General features: G+C 43.4%; 1 protein-coding gene across 1 annotated transcript in view; it reads right to left on the reverse strand.

Moving 5' to 3' along the window:
- LOC126282172 (N-alpha-acetyltransferase 15, NatA auxiliary subunit) overlaps positions 1–21,063 on the reverse strand; it is a 282,396-nt gene extending 261,333 nt beyond the window's left edge. The window contains exons 1-5 of the mRNA XM_049981696.1: positions 18,924–21,063; positions 18,282–18,366; positions 17,429–17,691; positions 17,213–17,347; positions 16,941–17,091 (exon numbers count right to left, since the gene is read on the reverse strand). Of these exons, the coding sequence (XP_049837653.1) occupies positions 16,941–17,091; positions 17,213–17,347; positions 17,429–17,691; positions 18,282–18,366; positions 18,924–19,112 (823 nt within the window). The 5' untranslated portion in view covers positions 19,113–21,063. The remainder of the gene's footprint in view (positions 1–16,940; positions 17,092–17,212; positions 17,348–17,428; positions 17,692–18,281; positions 18,367–18,923) is intronic.
- Between the last annotated feature and the right edge of the window lie 1,231 nt (positions 21,064–22,294).

Raw genomic sequence — 22,294 nt, forward strand, 5'->3', positions numbered from 1 at the left:
AACACGGGCTAAAGACGGTCATATTTCTGACCAGCCTCAGTGTACGACAGACAGTCGAGGGACTGGTGAGGAGTAATGGACTCTGGAACGTTGCCTAGGCGGTCACAAGATCAAAGGGCTGCAGATTGGGCAGCAGATGATATTTTGATCAACAGCAAACACAGCTGCTTCTTACTGAGACTCCACTTCACCAAACTTGTCTGGGATATTTTCCACAAAACATAATGGTTTGGTGGGTGTGAAGACATCCCCATCAATCCTAGTGCAGACCAGGTAGTGAACGTGATTCACCCTAACACAGCGAGCCTGGCCCTCCTCCCTGGGTGTAGCCAGTGAATGGAAGGCCAGAGTCCTAGGAAGCAGCATTAAATGATCCATTGTCAACTGAAGAGATGGCCATAGAAGAATGGCCAGTTTTTTGGGGCTTAATACGTTTCACACGCAAAGCAACTCTCGTAATAACATGGACTCGGATCAGGTGGTTTCCTTGCGGGCGCCACCGAGCCACAGCAATGGCCATCTGGTATGACGGCTGTTGCCAGGAGTTCCAATGCTCCAGGATGACAAGCAACAACATCTAGGCTTACTTGGGGAGGCAAGAGTTCAGATATCGTAAGTGTGATCCAGTGTTGTCAGGGAGCTCAGCCCCACCATACGGACTGTGTATATGCAAGCTGGCGACCTAGCAGCGCAGGAAGCTATGGTGGGGAAGGTACATAAGAAAGATGGGGAGAGAGGGACAGGTAATTTACAAGTGGAGGTCAAACCCCGAAGGGAAACCAAAAATGAAAGGTGGAGAAGAAAAGACAAGAGGAACAAAAATGAAGGAATACAAGAAACCAGTTGGATAGCCAGGTTGATATATGTAAGAAGACCAAGATAGGGGTAGGAGGGAGGGCAGAGGGGAAGAAGCAAGGACAGAGAGGGAGGAGCGTGGAGAAGGAAATGCAGCCCAGGAAGGAAGAAAGGGGTGAGGGTGCAATAGGTCAGGGCCCATGTGCAGTACACACGAATTCACAAAAGAGCTATTAGCTCCCTAAGGGGGGGGGGGGGGGGGGGGGGGGGAAGCTAGTGAACAGGAGTAACCCTGGATGCTGAAACACCAACTATCAGAAAGGTTTAAAGTAACAAATAATATTGAGTACACAAGGAGTGCCACAGAAGGTAAAATTGCATCTAATCAGCAAATTATACAAGGTGGCTGAACTGGATGAGAGAGAGTGTACAGAAGGAGCACTAGAAGCAGAAAAATGAGCGGTGAACTGTGTAAACCACAGTGTAAGTGAGTGGACAGCAGAAGCACCAGAAGGAGAAATACCAGTGGGTGGACAGGACAAGCACCACAAGCAGAAACAGCAGTGAGCAGGCAGGGAAATCACTGGAGGCAGAAACAGCAGTGAGTGGACAGGACAGGCAGCGGAGGCAGAAATGGCAGTCAGTGACGGTACAAGCTTTAGTGGCTGAAACAGCAGTGGGTGGACAGAGGAAACACCGGTGGAAGAAACTGCAGAAAATGGTCAGAGGAACTCCAGAAGCAGAAACAGGAGTGTGCAGACCGGGAAAGCACCAGGGGCACAAACAGCAGTGAGTGGAAAGCAGGCAACAAGGGAAAAACGTAAGAGGGGGGAGGGGTGGAGGGAGGGTGGTTGGGGGTAGGAGGTTGTTCAGACATTGAGTTTTCCAGGCAGGGAGAGTGTCTGGACAAGGATGGACAGTTGGGGTTGGGAGGTACAGACTCTTTGGCAGACAGGTGAGGAGTGGAGATGAAGTGGGACTGAAACACTGGATGCCACTGGACACAGGAGTTGAGACAGTGAGCACAACCAGCAGGGAGTGGGGGACGACATCAGCAGACAGCCAGGAAGAGCAGTGCCAAAGTGGAGGGCAGTGCTGAGGTGAAGAGCAGACAGCCAGGAAGAAGGATGGCGAGGCAGAGCACGAGCAGTCAGGGAGGATGTATGGGTGTTGAGGCAATGAGTGCTGACAACCAGGGAGCTTCAGAAGACTTGTGATCAAATAAGACAGAAGGGATATATAAATATGTATCAATCCCTTGTAATTTTTAACATCACTGGGGCAAGTAGTAACCAAATGAATATTCAAGTTAGTGTGTAGGATCTATGAGAGTGAAAACACAGTACCACACTTTCAGAAAAATGTAATTCACACAATCTAGAAAATAGCAGTACCTGTCAGGATACCTCAACATAATAAAATACCCAGTTCCCCAACACACAGACGAGTGTGAGCCACGTATCAAGTGCGTCTGGCAGATTCATGACACGAGCTGGTGTACCGACAAACTCCGAAGAGACTTTAAGACAGTTTCCCAAATTTAACTATGTAAATACCATGCTCCTAACCACACCCCATGTCAAACTTAAGCTATGCAAACAATTAGATAAATTTCCCACACTTGAACTTGAGATTTATACTGGGCACAAGCAGATCGGGAAACAAAAGGGTGCACAGAGGCAGGGATAGATCAGCAAGAAGGGGTGTGGAAGAAAGGATTGAGCTGCATGAGGGGGTGTGGAGGCAGGGGCTGGGCTAACCGAGAGTGTATGAAGGCAAGGACGTGACAGCCTGAAAGAGTACGGAGCCAAGCATGACAGCTTGAGGGCATGTGCAAGAAAGCACGTGACAGCTTGAAAGGGTGTGAAGGGAGGTACAAGGAAGCTGGATGGGCTTTGTAGATGCAGGAACTGGCAATCAGGTTTCCTGGAGGACAATGCAGATAGCAAGTGTAAAACTTAACAGTTGCCGTAGCTCAGCCAGGTGGTGGAAAAAACCGCCGCAATTTCACTGGAGGATGATGTCATCGTTAGACTGGGAAGGTATGGAACATTCAATGAGTCAGTTTACACCTCAGGGTCACCTGCTGACACTGACTTTTTGCCTGAGCAGTCTATATCCATTTTGTCTGAGGGTCCAGCGAGATCTAGGTCCTCAGCGGATGCCAGAATGTCCACCTCATCCACAGATACAGAGCTTGGAGGTAGAACTGGTGCGAGTGCCACCGCAATTACCTCGGTATTGAGGCCGTTCTTTTTGGATTTCTCTCGCTGTTCCTTGCGTTTCCCTGGCTGGGTTGACTTCACCAATTCACGACTGAGGATGAGCGTGAAGCCCTGCGACCAGCTGCTTTCGGGGTGGCTCTTCAGCCACTGGCAGGTGTCATCTTCCCCACTAGCAGGAATCTGGGAAGAGAGTGACCCACTGGACCCCTTCCTAGCGAGAGCAGCCGAAGAAGACTTACCCTTCTCCAGCTTAGAAGTGGGGCTGGAAGTCCCCTTTGGTTGGGCGGGTGTTGCTCTTGAAGTTGGTGGTGCCGGAGCAACAGGGAGGGAAGCGGCCCCCACCATCAAGGGGACAGGTGTAGTCTTCTGGCTCTGAGAGTTGACTGGGGTTGGCAGAGCTGATGGTGCTAGAACTGTTGTAGCGGTAGCATAATACGATGTCACTGCAAAAGAAGGTCCCTGTGAAATATGATACCCTGGACCATATTTAAAGTCTTATGGGAGGTGATGATTACAGAAACATCCCCCAGCTTGTCACAAGCAAGTAAAGCCTGTGACTGGGCAGAGGTTGCTGTTTTGATCAAGACTGACCCATATCTCATTTTGGACAAGCCCTCCAGCTCCCCAAACTTGTCCTCTAAATGCTCCACAAAAAACTGAGGCTTCATCATCAGCTCTTGAACATAGAAGGAACTGGGTTGAGTAAGAGCCGTTGCCAACCTTAGCCTGACATTCCTCCCATGGTGTGGCCATAAAAAGGAATGATATGGGGTCGTACTTTGGTGCATTAAATTGGGCCCGTGAATGCTTAGAGACTGCTGGTGTTTAACCACCAGCAAGAGATGATGTACTATGCTCCATCACGTGTCATCTGCCTTGATGCCACCCACTCCAACCAGGGGCACTCCCCACGGGCGACATCCAGCCACAGCCAAGGCCACCTGGCAGGATGGCCATTGCCAGGAGTCCCGATGCCTTAGGGGGATGGGCATCTACCCCTTGGCATATATGGAGAGTTAATGGCGCAGGCATCAGAAGAGCTATCCCTGTGTGGTCAGGTGGCTACAACCAATAGGGTATACGGCGGCCCCGCCACAACAGTTTGGCTACCTTGCCTGATATCAGACGCAACGAAGTCCACAGTCATCGTTGACGCAGAAAGCGACACTGAATAGTGCACGGTGGAAAATGCACCCAGGAATGTGTCCTCGACCAAGAGATGGAGAATGGGCGGGACTGTAATGCAACGATGAGAAAGTGGGCTAAAGATCTCAATGCACAATGGACACAATGCACCATTTAAGGTGCCCTTCGCCAGTTGGCTTACTCTTCAGGAAAATTTTGTAGAATGGAGGTCAACTCTACAGGGGACCATCACATAAAGGCAGAAACACGTGAAACTCCTTTTAGTCACCTCTTATGACGGGCAGGAATACCTCGGGCCTATTCTAACCCCCGGACCTGCATGGGGGACCCACCCCCGTCTAATTGCATCTAAAAGCAATTAAAATAGAGTAAAAGAGGGCTCCTGGCGAAAGAGGTATGATTAAGGATCCCCCAGATCAAGCATGAAATGGCAGATTTTCCTACTTCCAACCACAGAGGCCAATTCTGGAACAGTGAACTAGTTCCAGTTCTGCGAGACGTCCGTCAACATTAAACACCAATACTATCTATAAAGCTCCAAAACAAAAATGCAGGGATTGGCTCATTCATAAACTGAAACTATGGGTTAATCTGGTAAATGTCTTGTGATTAGGGCCTCCCGTCAGGTAGGCTTTGCCAGGTTCAAGTCTTTCGATTTGACGCCACTGCGGCGACTTGCACATTGATGGGGAGGAAATGATGAAGATTAGGACAACACAGCACCCAGTCCCTGAGCGAAGAAAATCTCTGACCCAGCTGGGAATCGAAACCAGATGATATGGATTGATATTCTGTCGCCGCTGACCACTCAGCTACCGGGGCTGGACGGTTAATCTGGTAAGACCTACTTTGAGGCAATACAGGACAGTGGACGGACTAGCGCCATGCAGCAGCAGGCTTCTTGACAGTGAGGAGTTTACTAGCGAAGGCAGTAGCCCGTCAGATATTCAGAAAGGGGAGAAGTCTTATTTGCACCCACAAATCCTCAACTGGGATCCTCAAAGCAAATGTTGGGCGATTAATTACTTTTATAGCCAAATGGCCAGCTGGTTCATTCCCTGGGATATTCACATGACTTCAGACCCAGAGGAAGGCAACTGAGCAGGCTGTATGACTGAGGCCACGGAGAAAGTCACGAATAACAGATATCAAAGGGTGACGGGACTAATACTGATCTATAGTCTGGAGACTGCACATTGAATCACTACAAATTATATTGTGATAGAGGGAGGTCTGTTTAAGAAAAATGTAGGGCTCTAGCAACGGCTATCAGCTTCACTGCAAAAACAATACACATTCCCACGAACAAATGTTGTTCCTCTCAGGTGGGAGATGTAAAAGCATACTCTGTCCTACAGACAGTTTTAGAGCTGTCAGTGAACACTTACAGTACCAGCCAGATAGTACTGAAGAGCTTACAAGGAAACATCACCAACTTGGCCTCATATTTTGAAAAGACAAAAGCACACTTGCAAGATACCAGCTCCAACAATCAATACTGCAGAAAAATTTGGTCTGTAATTCTGACAGTACAAAGTTACGACCTGCTGAAAGTCAATCTTTCAAAAATTAGTGTACATGGCAAAGTGCTATTTAATTGGATGTGCTATTTTCTTTGAATTGTAAAGCTGACATGATTAAAGTGAAGTACATTTCAGGAGCTGGTTCTATTGCAATGCGATTGGCAAGATTAAATAGTAAATTGAAATCTTTACTTCATTTTAGAATAATTCTTCTGTTGCCTAGGTTTATTTATTTTGATTTTACACTGAACATGTATGTGCACGAAGTTGACATGTTATCTTCTCTTTTTGCATAAAACAACACATTTTCGAACAAGATTTTAATTTCTTGTTTTGCAGACATGACCACCTCCCCCCTCATTTTCCCTCGCCTTCAACCTTCAACATCTCATGAATAGTAGGGCTCTAACTGTCATTCTGCTATACTGTATTTAGCGCTTGAGCATTAGGCAGCTGCAGAGTGAGTGACAAACAATGAGAGCACACAAAAGCTGTACATTTAGAAAATCTTAAGTGTGTATTGTCACGATCGCAGCATAAATGTTCATGCAGGAATGATTTCTAGGACAAGTACCGCACAAGCATGTTTTTCTTTCCTTAAGATATGAGATCAAGTTGGTGATGTTTCCTTGTGAGAGGAAGAGTCATTGAAGGATCATGGGTCTGGCTGAAACTTTAGGTCTTTGAAACAGACTGGCCTAAATTCGCATCTCACCACTAACCAACACAATGGGTGTGTGGGAAAACATGAGATGGAGATTCTAAGGAGGTTGGACGGATATCACATCGAAGGACTTCAAAGGATCACTCGAACTGGTAATGCCACCCAATGGCAAGTGTTGAAGGGGGGGTTTGTCAATGATCCTTGTATGCAAAAAGAATTTGATAAGTTGGATGATTAGGAAACCATCAAATGCATATGTAAGAAAAAGTTGGTACTGTCACAAATGACATCAAGAAGATGTCTACAGGACTAGTCTGGATGGTATCAGTGACAAGTCTTACTGCATAATAACAGTCTGGGTCCAACAATTTCCAAGCTGAAGGCACCGCTGAGCCACACAACTGCCAACCATAGTCCAACAGAGATGAGAACATGGCGTAGCAAATATGACGGAGTGTAGTGTGAACTGCACCCAAAATGTGAGTGCAAAGAAGCAGATGCATCCAGCTAGCCGTTAGCTACACTGAATGTGAGAGTCATCAACATACAGTGCGGATGTGGTTGCTGGTACAATGGACGCCTCTAGCCCATTAATGGCAATGAGGAACAGTGCAACACTCAGCACAGAGGCTGAAGGAGGGACCTAGGGGGGGGGGGGGGGGGGGGCAGCTGAGAAGTATCAATTGTAACCTGAAAAATAGGTGGGACAAAAACTTACAAATACAAATTCTCAGACATTTAAAGTAAGTAAAATGTGATGGTGTCAATAATGATTGCAATGACATGTTGGTGTTTAGAAAAAGCGTCAGATTGCCGTTTCCAACTACACCATATGGTCAGTTGTGGATCGGCCCTCCCAGGAAACACACTGACAGTGGGACAAAGGATTCAAGAACATAACATAATTATCAGGCTTTCAGCCTTATCAAAAAGTTTGCTTAGCTCACTGGTGAGGCTAATCAGTTATTAGGTGGCAATGCATGTCGGGTTTTTGTCTGGTTTAGGAATTGGGATAATGATACCATCTGGTCACTGTGAAGGGAAAACACTTCTAACCGAACATGGTTGAAGAACCTGAACAGGACAAGTTTTTGAATGACATTCAGATGGTGCATCATTTGATTACGATGTGCATCAGGCTCTGGGTCTACATTGTGTGACAAGTCAAGAGTCAGCAAAACATTCATTATATACTTTGGTGTGATAGGAGGTAAAGGAGATGGGATGTCTCTAACATAATTTTCATGCATTTGCAAGATAGTCAAGTAAGAAGAGGACACCAACGCAATTGCAAAGTGGGTCACGAGGTGCTTAACAAGGACTGTCACATCACTATCACCGAAGACACTCAAGACACTAGTTGATTTTTTGAGGCCCAATATACTACGGAGCATGCACTGCTTATGGGACGAATATGTGTAAATTCTCAAGGTGGAGATGTAAAATTTCCAGCATGTCTTCTTACTGTGTTTGATAGATTGAGAGTCTTTGCACAGAGCTGCTTAAAAGTGATGAAGATGGTCAGTGAAGGATGTCACTTGAGATACTGCAGGGGCCTTTTGACAATACTGAATAGCTGTTGCCATGTCACTGGTCCACCATGACAATAACCCACATTGGGTCTGAAGAAAGCCAGACAGCAGTTCCAGCGGTGCAAGTGGCTATGACGGGGAGGTGTCCCACAATCCCATCAATACAATCTGACAGAAAAGAGGGTAAAAGTGAACACAGAAATACACAACTACTAGCAGGCTCTTTCAAGAGCCCAACAAAGTACTTGGTTCACTGGGTGGTGACAATGAAGTGACAGAATAGTAGTAAATTCAGGAGTGCCACAAAGATCGCCACGCAGTGGCCACTGTAGTGAAACCACAAAACTGGAGGAAAATAATATAAGATCGATAGGCGAAAAGGTGCCTAGGGTGGGACTAAAGTGGGTAGGAGTACAGCCACTGAGGAAACATCAGTCAAAATTATGAAGAAGCTAGTAAGTTAGAGGGCTCTCCCAGACAAACTGGTACTTCCCCACTGGAGACGATGCACGTCCGCAAGTAGATTAAAAGGGGAAAATGGGGAGGGAACAGGGTGATTTGTTGGATTAAAGTGGTCATCTCAAGATAAGTAAAGAATCCCACCTGAAGATAAATGTATGTTACAAATGATGATCGTTGGGGTAATGTGCACTTGCACTGCTATAGCTTCCAACATGATACGGAGATTAATTCACTCACTTACAACACCTGTGGGAACCAATGTACAGACCCCTCTAGATGCTATGTTCGGGCCAGTACACTTCCAACAGAACACATAGTAATGTCTAAGGATTGGAGTAGGGAATGGTCAACAGTGAAGTGTGTTTCTTGGAGAGCGACACAGATCACAGAACAAGAGGAAATTAACTGTTGATTCTTGTTTTGTTTCATTTTAGGGCGCAAGAAAAACTAGGCTCATATACACCCACGTCAGAACCACAGAACACGAAGATGAAAAAGGGGGTTAAAACAACTACATGTTAAGCCCAATCGAAGGAAGGAAAGACAGCTAAAAACATGGGCTTGGAGAAATGTCCATACAAAACTCCAAGAGACAATGGAAGTCCTGAATTAAAGACTAAATGTCCTTCGCCATACTGCTATAATGGATAAAAAGTTAAATGTGGTTGACAGCCCGCATGTCGTTCACTGAAACGGCCAATAACTCAGACGGCAAACGTAAATGAGAATGTAAGTGGTTAAAGAAAGGGTATTCCGTCTGGAAATGGTGAACTGTCAACAGTTGAGGACAGTGCCCAATATGCAACCTGGCTAAAATGATCTCCTTTCGGCAGGAGGTGGTCGGCCAAGCCACTGGGAAGGGTTTAATTCAGATACTGTTCTCATAGAGGGAAGACAAAGTTGTGATATCAAAGTGACACCATCTGTTGACAGAGGGCAACACAGAGATCGTCTGTGAGAATGGAAGAACTAGTGGGCCGAAATTTAAGGACTGCAGCCTTAGCAGCAGCGTCAGCAGCCTCGTTACACACCAGATCAGCATGATCAGGTACACACACAAACATCACAGTGGCTCCATCAAGAGTGAGTAAGTGATGGCTTTCCTGTACCCATTGCACGAAGGAATGAATGGTGTAAAGCACACAGGGGCTCTGAAGGACACTGAGAAAGTCAGGGCAAATGATACAGTTTAAAAGCCTGTGTCACTGGATGTACTGTACGGCCTGATACATGGCGAAGACCTACACTGTAAGTACTGAGCAGTATTCTGGAAGCCTATACCGAAAAGTGTTGGTGCCAACAACAAAGGCATACGCAACAATGGTTAGGCTGCGAACCATCAGTGTACATAAGGGCACTATCATGAAATTCCGTGTGAAGGTCGAGAAACTTACGACAATAGAGCAAGTCTGGAGTGGTGTCCTTAGGATCAAGTGATGTCCAAGGTGAACATGGGCTGGTGCACGACGCCACGATGGTGAAGGGTTCATGCCTATCAGGAAGGTGGCAGTTAGTGTGAAGTTAAGCTGTTGGAGCAATAGCTGAAAGCAAACTCCAAGAGGTAATAGAGAATAGGGACACACCCCATACTGGTGATCGAAGGAGTCATCGAAGGAGGCATAGGATGGGTGGCCAAGCATGGCAGACAAACAGTATGTGTATCTGCTGAGCAGAAAATCATGGCAGTGTGACAGCAGTAGTTCGGCAGCATCTGCATACAGACTCACAACCCTGCTAGTGAAAAGGCACCAGCAGCCAAACAGATGACACGGCGGTGGGTTGTATTGAGAGGCATAAGACAGACATACATGAAAGAACCCTGGAGATACTAAAAGGTTTCAGATATTTTGAAGATTTAGGAACCAGACTTTAAATTGTAAGACATTTACAGGGGCAGATGTGGACTCTGACCACAAGCTATTGGTTATGAACTGTAGATTAAAACTGAAGAAACTGCAAAAAGATGGGAATGTAAGGAGATGGGACCTGGATAAACTGACTGAACCAGAGGTTGTACAGAGTTTCAGGGAGAGCATAAGGGAACAATTGATAGGAATGGGGGAAAGAAATACAGTAGAAGAAGAATGGGTAGCTTTGAGGGATGAAGTAGTGAAGGCAGCAGAGGATCAAGTAGGTAAAAAGACGAGGGCTAGTAGAATCTGTGGGTAACAGAAGAAATATTGAATTTAATTCATGAAAGGAGAAAATGTAAAAATGCACTAAATAAAGCAGGCAAAAAGGAACACTGTCGTCTCAAAAAAGAGATCGACAGGAAATGCAAAATGGATAAGCAGGGATGGATACATGACAAATGTAAGGATGTATAGGCTTATCTCATGAGGGGTAAGATACATACTGCATACAGGAAATTTAAAGAGACCTTTGGAGGAAAGAGAACCACTTGCATGAATATCAAGAGCTCAGATGGATATCCAGTTCTAAGCAAAGAAGGGAAAGCAGAAAGGTGGAAGGAGTATATAGAGGGTCTATACAGGGGCGATGTTCTTGAGGACAATATTATGGAAATGGAAGAGGATGTAGAAGAAGTTAAAATGGGAGACACAATACTACGTGAAGAGTTTGACAGAGCACTGAAAGACCTAAGTCGAAACAAGGCCCCGGGAGTAGACAACACTCCATTAGAACTACTGACACCCTTGGAAGTGCCAGGCCTAACAAAACTCTACCATCTGGTGAGCAAGATGTATGAGACAGGCGAAATTCCCTCAGACTTCAAGAAGTATATAATAATTCCAATCCCAAAGAAAGCAGGTATTGACAGATGTGAAAACTACCGAACTATCAGTTTAATAAGTCACGGATGCAAAATACTAACATGCATTCTTTACAGACGAATGGAAAAACTGGTAGAAGCTGACCTTGGGGAAGATCAGTTTGGATTCTGTAGAAATGTTAGAACACGTGAGGCATTACTGACCCTACGGCTTATCTTAGAAGAAAGATTAAGGAAAGGCAAACCTACATTTCTAGCATTTGTAGACGTAGAGAAAGCTTTTGACAATGTTGACTGGAATACTCGCTTTAAAATTCTGAAGGTGTTAGGGGTAAAATACAGGGAGCGAAAGGCTATTTACAATTTGTACAGAAACCAGATGGCAGTTATGAGAGTCGAGGGACGTGAAAGGGAAGCAGTGGTTGGGAAGGGAGTGAGACAGGGTTGTAGCCTCTCCCCGATGCTATTCGATCTGTATATTGAGCAAGCAGTAAAGGAAACAAAAGGAAAAATTCGGAGTAGGTATTAAAGTCCATGGAGAAGAAATAAAAACTTTGAGGTTCGCCGATGACATCGTAATTCTGTCAGAGGTGGCAAAGGACTTGGAAGAGCAGTTGAACGGAATGGACAGTGTCTTGAAAGGAGGGTATAAGATGAGCATCAACAAAAGCAAAACGAGGATAATGGAATGTAGTCGAATTAAGTCGGGTGATGCTGAGGGAATTAAATTAGGAAATGAGACACTGAAAGTAGTAAAGGAGTTTTGCTATTTGGGGAGCAAAATAACTGATGATGGTCGAAGTAGAGAGGATATAAAATGTAGACTGGCAATGGCAAGGAAAGCGTTTCTGAAGAAGAGAAATTTGTTAAGATCGAGTATAGGTTTAAGTGTCAGGAAGTCGTTTCTGAAAGTATTTGTATGGAGTGTAGCCACGTATGGAAGTGAAACATGGACAATAAATAGTTTGGACAAGAAGAGAATAGAAGCTTTCGAAATGTGCTGCTACAGAAGAATGCTGAAGATTAGATGGGTAGATCACATACTAATGAGGAGGTATTGAGTAGAATTGGGGAGAAGAGGAGTTTGTGGCACAACTTGACAAAAAGAAGGGACCGGTTGGTAGGACATCTTCTGAGGCATCAAGGGATCACCAATTTGGTACTGGAGGGCAGCATGGAGGTTAAAAATCTTAGAGGGAGGCCAAGAGATGAATACACTAAGCAGATTCAGAAGGATGTAAGCTGCAGTAGGTACTGGGAGATGAAGAAGCTAGCACAGGATAGAGTAGCACAGAGAGCTGCATCAAACCAGTCTCAGGATAGAAGACAACAACAACAACAAGAACAAGACGGACAACCATGCAGATGCATAAACGAAGCACCCATAGCCTAGTTTCGAATGAACAGGGGACTGGTACGAAAGCAGGGTGGTGTCCAATCCACTCCCCAGGATGTACCACTGAGGAAATGGGCAGTGAGGGACTGGGCGCAGCGGGCGGCCAGGTAAGACATGTGGGAGGATCAAGAAAGTCACCTACTGAACAGGAGCCCCAGGAATTTCGTAGTTTCAATAAACGGAAGAGCAACAGGCTCAAGATGCAAAGACAGTGGAAGAAACCAAGTGCACTGCTAAAAATTCAAACAAATTGCTTTGTCAGTGGAAAAGCAAAAGTCACAGTTGACACTCCATGAATACAGACGATCAAGACAACAATGAAGGCACCACTCAATGAAATGAGTCTGTGGAGAACTGCAATACACAGCAAAATCGCCAACAAAAAGGGAGCTGGAGATGCTCATTGGAAGACAGGCTATAATAGGATTAATGGCGATAGGAAAGAGTACGGCAGAATCCTGAGGCACACTGTATCCTGGATAAAGGTGTACGACAAGGCAGAATCCACATGTACCTTGAAAACTATGTCTTCTACAAATTCCTCAAGGAAACGGGGCAGGTGGCCTCAGATGCCCCACTTGTACAGAGTACAGCTGATACCGGTCCTCCAGTAGGTGTCGTAGGCTTTCTACAAATCAAAAAACACGGCCATAGTCTGGTATTTCTGCAGAAAACCATTCATGACATGGATTGCCAAAGTGATAAGATGGTCAACTGCACAACGGCGTGCTCGAAACCACACTTTGCATTGATTAGCAAATTGTGAAACACCAAGCCACCACACCAGCGCAACAGGAATCATACGTTCCATCACCATGCACACAAAGATGGTGAGAGAAATGGGGCGGTAGCTACAGGAAGGTGATTGTCCTTACTGTGCTTGAGTATGGGTGTGACAGTGGCTTCTTGCCAATGTCTCTTTTTTGCTATTCCGAAGAATGCGAAGACATTGTACACACAACTGTTTATAACAAATACAATTTGCATCATAAGATGATGGTTAAAAATTTGGAGAGTATGTCTCCATGCACAAATTACCTGGGCATCATAAATAGGGAAAAGGTGTTCATCAAAGGTCACTAGGGAGGAGTAAAGCCTCTGGTCAGCCTTAGAAAGCTGCCATTTGGATTTGCATGTAAGTGGGTTAGGAGTCAGCAAACGGACAGCACACGGGAGACGGCCGCTCGAGTATGTATCAGAGAGAATGGTCACTCGAAACAATGGGCAAACAGGGAGGGCAGGGCAGGGCAGTGCAGTGCAGAAGGAGAGGTCCAAACGGGAAAAGGTGTACATGGAGTCTGGTAGGAACGTGGGTGCCCCAGTGTTAAGGCAGACGACATTGAGTTGATGGAGCTCGTCACCCAAGAGGGCACCTCTCTGACATTTTCTGGGAGAGGCCCAAAGGGTATGGTGTGCATTAGTCACCAAGCAGCAAAGAGGGATGAGGGATTTGCTCAATAAGCTGAAGGAAGTCTGCAGTGGTGACACAGAATGATGGAGGGATGCAAACAGTACAAAGGCAAAAGGTGAAGTGAGGAACGGAAATGTAGACTGCAACAGCTTGCAACGGGATGTTCAGGGAGACTGCTTGACTATGAACGGCATCCCGGATGAGCAGTATGACTCCATGAGATGGAACACCATTCTCGGGAAGAAGGACATAGTAGGTAAGAAAGAAATGTGGGAGGTCAAAGTGGTCATGAGGATGCAATTTTGTTTCCTGGAGGCACAGAACAAGTGGACACTGCAATTCCAAGAGCAGCCGTAATTCCTCTTCCTTGGATCTATGGCCGCAAAATTTCCACTGGAGAAGAGTCATGATGGGGAAAGGGCAGAAGGGCAAAAATGAAAGGGTGTCACCTACGCGGCTGCCAAGTGCCAGCCTTCAAAGACGCTCTACTACAGTGTGCAGAGGTTGGAGGATCTTACTCCACGAGATCTACAGAGGTGTCGCCATTCTCCCTCAGTCGGTCTGAAGATCCAGGGCAGAAAAATGGTTGATGGTGTGCACCGGCAACACAGAGATTGGTGAAAGTATCGTGGCAACACCGTTGAAGAGGATCTCCAAGTCGGCGAATGAGGAGACTTTTGACTTGTTGGAGCCTTTGTGAATGGCAGGTGACTATTCAGATGTTTGTTGGCTGAAGGGACGTAAAAAGTTTCGCGGGAGTATTCCTTCTGTTCTTTCCGGCCTGATTATATTGTAGCAGGTGATTTCGCCATGTGATGCGAAAATTTGGTGGCTTGTTGCACAGCTGTAGGAGAAGGATATGGGGATACTATTATGATACTGGGCGATTTTACAACCACGGTGCTGAATTTGAGGTCACTTGTCTGCATGGCCATGTTCTTTGTGGGGTGAGATGTAGTACGAACAGTACTGTAAGTGCGGGCTGGTAAAACGCAGGGTTTCTGACTATCCAACAACTAGTGAGCGACAGGGTAAAGCACTTTTTCCTTCACCTGGATCTCCTGGACAGCCTGCTCATCAAGATACATGGGACAATCTCAGGAGGAAACTGCATGGTTGCCACTGCAATCAATACGGTGGGGAGAAGAAGGAGGACAATCACTGTCATGAGCATCCCTAACAAAGGTTACACATTTGGCCAGGTGTTTACAGGACATTTGAGTGTGGTTGTAATGACGAGAAGGGTAGCAGCGCATTGGGTTCAGAATGTATGGTCAGACTGTGATAACTTCTTAGTCTTGACCTTTGATAGAAGCACTCCTCTATCAAATGTCAGAAAAAGAGTACATGTGGGCACTAAGGATGCATTTACCTTATTCATCACCCAATGGCCCGCTATGACATCCTGCGCAGGGACGTAAGTTTGGATTTCTATCTCAGTCATACCATTAAGCAGCCTAGTGTAAATAACATCACACGAAGAATTTAGCGTGCGATGAGACTGGAAACGAACAGGAGAACCATGGAGGAGTGAAGCTGTGCCTGAGAATCACAGGTAGTCTCCAAAAGTAACAAGCCATTGTGTAAATCAGAGTAGGATTTCACAGCACCAGCAACTGCGTAAACACCTTTCTGAATAATAAAGCGATTAACCATACCAAAAGACTGACTGTCATCAGTATGTGAAATTACAAGGAAACAAGGTGCAGCCGGGAGGGCCTTTGAATCATTAGCTTCATTCTGTTTACATTCAGTAGATGTAGGCTGAGAAGATGATGATTGGCTCATTGCGAGAAAATCCTACACGATCACCTGCATCTCCGATGGTGCACTCCTTCCAACTGGGGGAATCCCCTCAGAGGGGGCTTACCCACATTAGGTGACTGTTCACACCTCACGTCACAATTCTTGAACACCTGACAGGAGGACCAATTGGCAATTTGGGAAGGCAACAGCTCAGGCAATCACCCCGTCCTGGGCCTGGTCTGTAGCAGGGGGTGGGAACTACTCATTACCCAGTCACCTGTTACGCATCAGATGTGTGTCTCAGACTTCAGGAACACACAGGGAGAAAGAAGAAAAAAAAAAAGGGAACCTCAAACACCAAAGCAGAGGAATGGCAGGAGAAGAGAAACAAAGAAAGTGAATATAGTGGAGGAACTGTTCCGATGTCAGGCTATTGGAAATGCAGAACACATTCTCAAAAATATCGCAAACTTATTCCCTAAGGGTGGGAGGGGAGGGGGGGGAGTATAGCAAGGGGCAGCAATGCAGCATGTAAGGGAAAAGATGCTAAAAGACTGGGGCTCTGTGGTGAGCCCCCTGGGGAGGGACTGCATTTATGGTGTCCATGGCATTTTTGCTGAGTGCTGCTGTTGATAATGGATACTGTGGTGAATGATGGGAAGTACAGCTAGCTGACTTGTAGGATTGTACGATTCATAAATAAAGTTAGCTTTCTTTTTTCACTCGTAGCAATTTAAGCCGAGCTATTTAGGTGCCACCCTAACCACAACCTCAGAAATTGCAGTATTTTACATAAAAAAAAGCCAAATATTTGTGACAAACAAGTTATGAATTTCATTACCACTAATTTCACTAGCGTCAATTTAAGTTTTGCTATTAGTTGCCACTCTAGTCATAAAAGTGGAAAAGTGACATATTCGCAATAAAATATTTGTGACGACAACCAACATTATAAACATGTATTTTGTGCCAACCTAACTAGAACTTTGGAAATTGTAACATATTCCAGAAAAAACATTATTAGCCAGAGCAATACAGACTGGTTACTGCATAGGCTACCATCACTCAATTAGCTAGACCAACAACAATCAACAACCAATAACAGAATGCAACAAATGAGCTGCAGATATAATAACTGCACTTTTAAGCTGGAGGAGGAGAAACAAGGAGGACAAATCAGAGAAAGATGGAAGTGAGCCATCGAAAAGTGTTGCAGAATGTAGGCATAAAGAGCACTCAGAAAATGTGGAGAGAGGGGGAACAAAGCAAGTGTAGTGCAAAGAATTAAAGGGCAGCTAGTACTTACCCCAGGTTTCCAGAACAGACAGTTTATCACATATCTGGTCGGAGTATTTATTTAGATGGATAAGTGCTTCTTCCAGTGCTCCAGACTCTTGGATAACCATGTTCTGATACAGGAGCAATTCACTATGCTCGTAGTCATATGAACTTTTTTGCTAGGTAGAGAAACAAGGAGATTATATATCTTCTTTTTTTTTATTTGTAACAAATTAATCAATTTACACTCCACTATCTCCTACAGAAAACTGTTGTGATAGTCTACAGCTACATGCTTACCAGTTGTGTCTTACGAAATGTTTCCAATATGTTCTGAGCCATTTCATAATCTTTAAGCAAATGGTACGCCATCCCAAAGCCAATCCAAGAGGCACGTTGCGTTGGACGAAGCATAAAAAGTTGGTATCTGGTGTCCTGCACACAGACAATTTATGTGAAAACAATAAAAAAAATTCTTAAATATAAGTAATATCTACTCATAATGATGAAACCTACTCGATAACCTTCAAGGTCTCGCATCTGAATCTGTAACAGAGACAAATCCCGAAGAATTTGAATATTATCTTTCTCCCACTTAAGTGCATTTCTGTAACATTTGATTGCTTCATCGTATTTCTTGTCTGAACGTTGAAGTAGCCCATAAACGTGCCAGCAAACGTGGGATCTTAAGTCATTCCGTAAACCTCTTCTAACATATTCATATGCTTCTTCTTTCCGACCTAAGCAGTTTAATGTCAATCCTTTCATAGCAAGAGTCTCTGCAGAATATAAAAAATGGTTATTAAAAATGGGCAAAAATTAAATCAATACAAAATCATGACACAAAATGGTAATTAGTGCCATGGAATAATAGATATAATAACCAACCACTCAGACAGAGACTAAAACAGAGTGAAATGGAAGTTGCTAAAATAACTATCACGACTTAAACTATTCCCAATAGCTACCTGAAAAGCCAAATCTCCATTAGCAATATATTCCATGTAGTCTCGTTAATGCAATAGTTGAAAATTAAATCCTTTACATACGTTTAGATGTGAAACCTATACTACTTCAGCTGACAAAATGTAAGTGGTCATACCATTTATCATTCTTAAACAAATTTACTGTTTTTCTATGTTTATGGATACCCATGGGAGATAACATACCAATGAAAATTGTTTTATATTGCATGTCTTGGTCTGAAACGATATCACCGTAATAGAACTGGTGTTGTGAGGGCAAACAACCATACTCACAAATGTTTGAATATATTTTATAATATCCTAGGCACTTTGAATGCAACACTCGCTTTTTACACTTCTTGCACAAAGTAGAAATATTCATTCCACTCATTATTTTTACTCACCCCCATGTTCTGCAAACTTTGGGTTGGTAAGAATCTGCTTCGCAAATTTCAACCCATTTTTGTACTGTTTTTGTTCATAGCATTTCTGTAAACATAAGAAAAATACAGTTGCGGATGCATAACATTTCATGTGTCATTAAAACTACTGACTGTATTGCAAAATTAGCACACACCACATGCTAGAAATGGATTTGCATCGAAGATTGGTGAGTGATAATCTTGTGTTTACATTTGTACATTTCTATTTACAACTATCTACTTACGAATCAAATACGAGCAATATTTTTTTTCTTTGAAATGGTTCGCTACCAAAGCATTTTCGTGTACTGACATGCTGTATCCAAATATCTGGATGCAAAATTTAATCGAGATGTAGAGGATGACTATGATAGAAAGTGCTGAGGTTAGGGTACATAATCACATACACAATACCACAACACTACCGGACTGAATGGCAAATCATCAATGAAAACGCGCCTAGTTTGTTTGTCTGAGTGTATAGAAGGTGCTGCAAAAGCGCTTTTGTAATACATATCTTGTAACATACATTAAAATGAAAAATCTAATATCCTCACAACAAAATGAAACCACAGCACACACGAGTATAAAACTACATTATTCACGGGAGAGAAACAGACTTACCAGAATTCGTTTGAATAAAGCATTTTCTTTGGGAGGTAAGGGATTACTTGAAGGCATTTCCAACTTCTCTCTAAACCCGGTAAATATATTTTTCTCACCAAAACCTCGTGGCTCAAATCCAAGATGGCGTTTGCGGTCACGTGACTTCAAATCAGAAAGTGCGAGCGAAAAATCAAAGCATCTGAACATGGCATGGTACTTTTGCTCTTATACACATGTTCGTTATTAAGCCAAACCCTTCCCGTGTTACAAGCTTACTGTTATATGTCGTGCATTTACACAGGAGACGTCTTATGCTAGTGTGTAAAGTCTATGCTTTTTCTTTCTCTCTTTATCGACCAATATCCAGTTTGCTTTCTGCACCAACTAGTACGGAAGTGGTGTTTATCTTGTGAAATGCGTATGCCCTGTGATGTCTGAAATTGTATTCGTATGCAAACACAGTTTGTTGTATTTTCAAGCAAGAGTATTGTATCCACGAACTGCTCATCGATAGTGCCTCGTTAATGTACAGGAGACTTGAGATTGTAAAGTTATCATGGCGTAACGTGAAGCTGTTAGTTTTTAATAGTCAACAAGTGTAACAAGTAGTTTTTTGTGGCAGTGATACGTGTGTGTGTGTGTGATCTTGTGAATATAGGCCGAAATTTGTGTGATCTGATAAGAGCAGACGTAGTCAGTACAGAGCATTAACGTGGCTTGCTTCAGTACGTGGTATTAATTGTGTCTTAACTGCAGACCTGGGAACTGATAGCTCATTTCCTTAAATTAACCTCGCCGTATATGTAAATATAAAATTTTGTCGCCGAAGTAATCGATATTAAGCGCATTTGGTGACTTCTTTCAGAAGCAATATAAAGTGAATGACAGCACGCAGCAAGGATTTTAAGCATTGTCACCTGTGCCAACCGCTTTAAACAGTTGCGAATTTAATTCGCAGTAATGTAGCAATCGTTGTTTAGCACATGAAGTTAAACGAGGCTTTCTCTCTATCAAAGGGGACCATTTGTTTCATTAACAGATTTGTGTTTTCCTTAAATTGTTTACAGCAACGAAAGTAATGAACTTGTCACATTTTTCTGAGGGTTGCTTGAAACAGATTAAATCTCAACATGGATTATTTTTGTGTAGTGTCTAAAGTCTTGTCATTCAACATCCTCTGCTACATAAAGGTTGCTATAGACTTTGCCGTCCATTATGGCCTTCATTGATAAAACGCCCACGAGCCTCATGCACATTTTCCCCTGTCATTTAATCGCCTCCTACAAGCTCTCATCTTACTTACACACAATTTAATCCCCAGATACATTCGCTTGTTTCCTTGTCTGTCCTAGTAATTCCCAACACACATCCCTCTGTGCTCACTGTCAAGTTTTGGATTAGTCTCATTTAATGACCACATCTCACCACTAAAACTTAAAACTAATGAGGCACACCAGTTACAAACTTTCCGTTTCAGTTTTGAAATCCCTTTAGTTTATAATTATTTAAAGCTCCAGATTATTACAATCTACCAACTTTGGACAGCAGAACATCCTTTACTGAAAATGATTGTAACTTTTGGTATTGACTATTTACATTTTTTATTTGTGCATGTTCTGTATCTCCATACTGCATTCTGTCTGGATGCACGCAGAATTTTGTAGGGTAAGGTGTCCTAAATATGACACAAAATCACAAAATGTGATTTCATTTTTTAAAGGAAAAAAGTACCTGAAGGGTAAGAAGTATATGAAAGACAATGTTAGCTGCTTTAAAATGGCATTGTGTTTAATTCTTTAGAGCTGCAAATCTAAAACAAAAATAAATAAAACACTGTGTCATTTTTTTGGACTGAAAATCTTAAATATGATACGACTGGTTCAAAATATGACGCACATGAAATATTCCTAAGTACAATGAAGATATGAGACTGAGTTCTTAAATATGAGATAGAGCATACGAAAAATGATACTTAAGTATAACTGGGGGTTTTCTTTCACAGATTTTTTAAGGATATTTGTGGCATGAAATGAACATTGGTGTCAGCTACAAAAACTTCTTTACTTGTTTCATCTATTTTTGACATCATTAAGTTAAGCTAGAATGAATAGAAACTGTTTACAATTATACTTGATATATTGACACTGATACAAAAATAACAAATGCACAAAAGAGAATATATATATATATATATATCTCTCTCTCTCTCTCTCTCTCTCTCTCTTCGTTTTTTGCCCCCCCCCCCCCCCCCTCCATCAACAGGACCTTTAAACACAAAACGGATTCCTTGTCTGATATTTCCGAAACCAGCAGCAATATGAAGCACTGCCAATTACCCTATCATCTCACTTACTAATCAGAAATGTCTTATTCATTTAATTTAAAAACTGTTTTGTCCTTGTCTACAGACTCTAGAGCCATAAATTCAAGATTATTTTCTAATATATTAAAAACAAAGATTCCAAGACTTACCAAGCGGGAAAGTGCCGGCAGACAGGCACAATGAACAAAACGCACAAACAGAATTACTAGCTTTCGCAAACGATGGTTGCTTCTTCAGGAAGGAGGGAAGGAGAGGGAAAGACGAAAGGATGTGGGTTTTATTTAGGATTTAAAGGCCTTTAAATATGTCTGCTTGTGTCTGTGTATGTGCGGATGGATATGTGTGTGTGTGTGTGTGTGTGTGTGTGTGTGTGTGTGTGTGTGTGTGTGTGTGTGTGTGTGTGTGTACACCTGTCCTTTTTTCCCCCTAAGGGAAGTCTTTCTGCTCCCGGGATTGGAATGACTCCTTACCCTCTCCCTTAAAACCCACATCCTTTCGTCTTTCCCTCTCCTTCCCTCTTTCCTGAAGAAGCAACCATCGGTTGCGAAAGCTAGTAATTCTGTGTGTGTGTTTTGTTCATTGTGCCTGTTTGCCGGCACTTTCCCGCTTGGTAAGTCTTGGAATCTTTGTTTTTCATATATTTTTCCCATGTGGAAGTTTCTTTCTATTTTATTTAGATTATTTTCTAATATTTTTTGAATGGTGCACACATACTTATAGCTGTAATAATTTCTCTCCCCTTTTTGAAATGTAGCCAAAATATAATCTCCTTCAGCTACATGTGCTGGATTAGTCATTTCAACAGGATCTGGTGTGGATTCTTTTAACAGATTGACATCATCAAGGCTGTCGTCACTCTTCGAAGAGTTGTCGGAATCTGAATCGGTCTCCTTAGGCCTACTCTTTTGTGTATTTGCAGTAGTTTTGGCTGTAGGCATAACTTTCCTAGTCTTCTGGTTTTGGATTAAGCCCAATCCTTTTTGTTTCGAGGCTTTTCTTTTTCAGCAATGAGTTTGCTGTGTTCTTCTGAAGTTATTACTTGTGACATTGGGCTGATGCGACTACA

Source organism: Schistocerca gregaria, chromosome 7 (genome assembly GCF_023897955.1).
Source record: "Schistocerca gregaria isolate iqSchGreg1 chromosome 7, iqSchGreg1.2, whole genome shotgun sequence".
Lineage (NCBI taxonomy): Eukaryota > Metazoa > Arthropoda > Insecta > Orthoptera > Acrididae > Schistocerca > Schistocerca gregaria.